At 44.7% G+C, this 5,707-nt stretch overlaps 1 protein-coding gene across 1 annotated transcript; it reads left to right on the plus strand.

Annotated features, from left to right (window-relative positions):
• The first annotated feature begins 145 nt into the window (after nt 1-145).
• SARC_10436 (hypothetical protein) lies at nt 146-4,368 on the plus strand. Its single transcript, XM_014295522.1, has 4 exons — nt 146-364; nt 1,479-1,584; nt 2,385-2,714; nt 3,231-4,368. Exons 1-4 carry the CDS (start codon nt 183-185, stop codon nt 4,152-4,154), a joined length of 1,542 nt encoding a protein of 513 aa, XP_014150997.1. The 5' UTR covers nt 146-182; the 3' UTR covers nt 4,155-4,368.
• Nucleotides 4,369-5,707: the final 1,339 nt, after the last annotated feature.

The following is a 5,707-nucleotide window of genomic DNA, read 5'->3' on the forward strand; positions in this document are numbered from 1 at the left end:
TATAGAGTAAGCCAGATTTCTACGATGGATGGGATGACAAAACGTCTCAACCAATTGCCTATCTACCCGCACATACACCGCGGAAAAACTCTATTCCAATGCCACGGCCCAGTCGCCTCACCCTCGCCCTATGAAACCCTACCCACAGGTACGAGGAAGGCAGCCGTGAGCTATGGGAGAGTATGGGCATTCACTTCTTCGACACGTACGTAGGTGCGGCTGTTGCTGCCTTTGAACAAGGGTTGATCTCGGTCAGTGGTCTGGAGAGTATCGCCAGAAAGGCTCGAAGTGCGTTGGTTGCCACACTGGATAAGGCGCCGCTAACGGGCAGAAGTGGCTGGTCGCCGGAGAAACGGCGGGCGTGGTATGTGCCGGAGAGAGTTCGGTACTTTATTTGATTGGGTGTATGTGGGTGTGGGTGTGTATGTGTATGTGTATGTGTATGTGTATGTGTATGTGTATGTGTATGTGTATGTGTATGTGTATGTGTATACGTATGTGTACGTGTATGTGTATATGTACGGGTATGTGTACTTGTACGTTTACGTGTACGTGTACGTGTATGTTCAAGTGCTTTTGAGATAGTAGGTATCTCGACTGTTTGGAGACAGTAGTCTGCCGTAGTACTTGTGTGCTGTGTACTTATACGTGCTCTATATCTTTCCGTGACAGAGTGTCCATTTCGCTTACTGAGTGAGACATCGCTTGGCTTTTGCTTTAAGTGTCGAGACCTCTTGGAGTGCCATTTGTGTCTAATATGGGCTATCCTATATATAGAACAGAGGAGTGTCCATCTCACTCACTGAGTGAGATATCGTACGTCTTTTGGGCTTTTGTTTGAGTTTCCGAGAAGTCTTGGAGTGCCATTGGTGCCTATTATGGACTGTCCTATAAATAGAACAATTTACGGGTACAATTCAGGTTGATCTTAAGGTGGCCTTCTATGTAGTACGTGGATATTAGAGGTGTGGGTGCTAGGTGGTACTTGATGTGAACATAGTTTATACATGTGGAAATGCATACATATCGGTGTATACGGGTTTTAGGGGTTTATAGTTTTAGGGGTTTTTTGTGCAGTATCCTGTCCATACAAACAATTCAAGAAGGAATGAAATGAAACGATATAAAATGAAATGCAGAATAGTCGCACGTACACACATCATAGATTCAGTACTCGTCACCTGTTGCCACATACGCCTGCCATGTCCAAGCGAAGAAGGTTTGCAGCCGGTGTCCAGCATCCAGTGCCCGGTGATTTGTCAGCAACCACGCACATATTACAGACACAGATTCTACAATTACCAATGCGGGTTCTAAGAATATGAAAATCTGGTGTCTACCAAATCCAACTATATATATATATATATATAGATATATGTATATATATGTACATGTATATATATATATATATATATCATATATATAGTTCTAATGTTTAGTTCTCGCACTCTCCTTACACATATGCGTCCGACACTCAGGTGTGAAATGTTCAACGACGACTTGGCACTGTGCAACGGACATCTCCCGTTCGATGAGATTGAGGAGGTGCCTCTGCCCGAAGTGGTCACAGAAGCCGTGGCTGAGGTATTGCATATAATCAGACACTGTATAGTGGTATATACTATTCATATTGTTTTAGGGTTTTAGGGTTTCACTGTATAGTGGTATATGCTATTCATATTGTCTCGTAGAGTTTCCTAATCTGGTCAATGTTTCTGACTAACGAAATATATGTGAATAGGATCTTTTGTCGTAAACATGTTCATCTATTGGTGTGTATTAATTGGTTGCGCACGATGCTTCATCTGGGCGTTTAGAGTTTTAGGGGTTCAGGCTCTAAGCGCTAAACCTTAAACTCTAAACCCTGCCGTAAACATGTACATCTATTTGTATATACTTCATCCGGAGAGCATTCGTCTACATTTAAATTCGGCTGTTGTCAGTCCTGGTATATCAACACATAGGAAATGTGAATGATTTGAGACAATCAATTGTAAGTCCTGCTTCTATCACCTGTCCAGCCCTTTTCCAGCCAGTCAGTGTATTGTCGCTCTAGCGACACCCCTATTCGAGTATCAGATCAGAATTCAATGTATATGTATACGCTCGTATACGTGAATACATATATGCTGAATTCAATGTATATGTATGCGCTCGTATACGTAAATACAGATGTGCTGAGCGCATATCTCAAGTCTCGTTTCACATCCGTACCCGAAAGTACCCGAAAGCATGTTCACGTTCCGGTAGTCGCCTACGCTTTCTTTGTGATAGTATCACCTACGCGTACTTGTCCGCACATAGAGACACCCCCACACAGTACACCGCCCTTAAGCCTACCGCCACTCAGCTCACCCCACACTTGTACCCCATCTGTCACTCAGGCTGTCGACACGTTGGCCGCCACTCGGGACACTACGGACGCCCTGAAACCCGTCGAATCCATCCCCTTCAGCGAAACACCGCTACCGGCGCAAGCCCTACCTACACACGAGGCACCGAGCAAAGCTGCCGAACCTTCACAGGCACTATCAGCACCCGCAGGCGCCCCTGCCCCAGCCACAACACCTCCGGTGTTGGCAACGACCGTGGATACGGTTTCCAAGGCAACGGCGGAATTGCAGACGGTTGTTGATAGGGCCACTGAAGCCAAGGTTGCGGCAGACGGCCAGGCGGGGCTGAACGAGACCGAGAAAGCGGCTGTGAGAACGGAGGTACGTTTGTCATGGGTTATGTTGTGTATGCATGTGTGTTTTACATATATGTGAGAATGTAGGTACGTTTGTCAGGGGTGATGTTGTGTATGCATGTAAGTTTTACATTTATGCGCACAAGGCATCACTGAGTATCGGTTGCCGTTGTGGATGGATGGAGAGGGGGTGTCTATATTTATAGATATGAATCCATACGTTCTCGATGATATAAGAACCGGAGTGACAGCGTACGAGCGATAAATACAAACAAGCTGCCGTGGGCCTTGTATTGAGGGTTTATAGTTACGCGTATCTGGAGCCTTTGATATCCTGCGACAATTTTTAGTTCTTGTCCTAACTTTAATCTAGCCACACCAATACCCCTTACTGTGCTTCTCAGTCTCCTTCCATACACCCACCCCAATTCAAAGGTACATTCGACACTTCTTTGTTATTATCCTCCTCAAATCCAACCACACCAATACCCCTTACTGTGTGCTTCTCAGTCTACTTACATACACCCACCCCAACGCACAGGTACTTATGGCCATGAAGGATGTGCTGATGACGCTGCTACCTAAACGATACAGCACCGCCAGTGGCGAGAGCCTCCCTCTGGCCGAAGCACCCGCCAACACCACGGCAACCGAACTCGCAGGCCCAGGTGCGGCTGCAAGTGGCGCAGGTACCACTTCTACTACACAGTGTGGGGCAACCTTGGCCCTGGACAGGCAGTTGGGTGCCTCGGAGACGACGCAGGCAGCACCGGCAGACGGTATGGAGCCATTGGCCACCATACACTCGGTTGGAGACTCGGGCCTCTTATCTACCGCCCTGACGCCAAGCACAACCCCACGTGAACCAGGCAGTGAGGGAGAGGATGATGATATACAGACCTCGGTCCCATCTGCGCCCGTTTTTGAGAGTATAACGACTGAGAGTGTCCCGGATGATGAGGGCACAGGACCGGTCCCACAGCCCGAGGTCGGGGACAGCACGAGCCAGTTGCAGCAGGCGTTGGCGGCTGTGGGAGAAATGGTGGGGATGGTCAGTGATCTGACGGGGTCTACGGCCAACAAACCAGAAGCAAGCACGCATACCAGCATAGCGGAAACAGGTGCAGCTAGTCCTAGAGGCGATGAGACACCTGCACCTGGTGTGGCGGATGAGGACCGCACGAATACGATGGACATACCTACAAAGCCGAGTGCACAGGCGGGTGGGGCTCAACCTGTACAGGTGGACGGGGCTGAGAAAGAGAATGTTGCAGAACAAGTGGAGGTGAGAGTAGATACAGATCACGCTGCTGAGGAAACGGGCCAATCAGAAGGAGCCGCTGACAAAACAAACGAATCAGAACACGAGGGCGATAAAGTAGACGTGCCGATTGGTGTGCGGGAGGCGGTTACTGAGTTGGCCAAGAACGCAGTGAAGACGCCAGAGGCCGACACACAACCTTAGTGTATCGGAGACAGGATTCTGCTATTGCTATATTATTAGAACACAGCTGTATAATTAGGAAATGGATTTTGTAATTAAAAAAAAGCTACAATAGGCCGATTTATAAACAAGCCCTGGCAGCCAGAACTCTGGAGAGCCAGTGCATACTGTCTGTCTATAGACTACATACAAGTGAAGTGGGATAAAGCAATATAGACTACATACAAGTGAAGTGGGATAAATCAATACAGACTACATACAAGTGAAGTGGAATAACTCAATACAGACTACATACAAGTGAAGTGGAATAAATCAATATAGACTACATACAAGTGAAGTGGGATAAACCAATACAGACTACTTTCAAGTGAAGTGGAATAACTCAATACAGACTACATACAAGTGAAGTGGAATAAATCAATATAGACTACATACAAGTGAAGTGGGATAAATCAATATAGACTACATACAAGTGAAGTGGGATAAATCAATACAGGGTACATACAAGTGAAGTGGGGTAAATCAATACAGACTACAAACAAGTGAAGTGGAATAACTCAATACAAACTACATACAGGTGAAGTAGAATAAATCAATACAGACTACATACAAGTGAAGTGAAATTAATCAATACAGATTACATACAAGTGAAGTGAGATAAATCAATACAGGCTACATACAAGTGAAGTGGGGTAAATCAATACAGACTACATACATGTGAAGTGGGATAAATCAATACAGACCACATGCAAGTGGAGTGGGATAAATCAACTATGTAATTGAGCTCTTGCTACCAGAATAGGATACAAAGTATTGAGCTCACACTAGCAGAAGAGGATATAAAATATTGAGCTCACACTAGCAGAACAGGATATATATTGAGCTCTTACTACCAATGAGCTTATAGTATTAAAATAGTAAGTGCAGTATTGAGTTTATACTACCAGAATAGGATTATGTAGTATTGTTGTCATGGTACCGGGATAGGATATATAGTATTGAGCTTATAGTATCAAAAGAGAATATATGTAACATTTGAGTTTATACTACCAGTGTAGAATTATGTAGGATTGTGCTCATACTACCGGGATAGGATATGTAACATTAAGCTTATAGTATTAAAATAGGGTTTGCAATATTGAATTACTCCAGAATAGGATAATACAACATTGTGCGCATACTACCAGCATACGATATGTAGTATTCTGCTCATACTGTCAGATGGGGGTATGTTATAACGAGGTCGTATATCAGAATATAACGCGCCCGTACATCCAGCGCAGTTCAGAATACTAAACACTTCTATCGTCTCGAGTCTTGTATCATACGACAGGGTTCTTTTAGTGACGGCGAGTTTCCATGTTTCCTCATTAATTTTCAAATCAACACGGATATATAGAGGTATTGTCATGAGGTGCTTAAGATTACAGTCAGATTTGACCAAATTTAATCTATGGAATGCTCTACAAATTAACTTTGAGTCGACAGATGTCCATTTTTCGGGGTTCTGATTTGAATAATCGATTTTATCTCTGATTTATTGGTTCTGCAGATTCAAAACAGGAACTACTGTT

The sequence above is a fragment of the Sphaeroforma arctica genome, assembly GCF_001186125.1.
Source record: "Sphaeroforma arctica JP610 unplaced genomic scaffold supercont1.1248, whole genome shotgun sequence".
Classification (NCBI taxonomy): domain Eukaryota; class Ichthyosporea; order Ichthyophonida; genus Sphaeroforma; species Sphaeroforma arctica.

What these genes read in the sequence shown, in the direction of transcription:
- SARC_10436 (XM_014295522.1), top strand. Translation starts at nt 183, where the DNA reads ATGGGCATTCACTTCTTCGACACGTACGTAGGTGCGGCTGTTGCTGCC. An exon ending in CCGGAGAAACGGCGGGCGTG is followed by an intron (nt 365 to 1,478) that starts GTATGTGCCGGA and finishes TCCGACACTCAG; the next exon opens with GTGTGAAATGTTCAACGACG. An exon ending in AAGCGGCTGTGAGAACGGAG is followed by an intron (nt 2,715 to 3,230) that starts GTACGTTTGTCA and finishes CCCAACGCACAG; the next exon opens with GTACTTATGGCCATGAAGGA.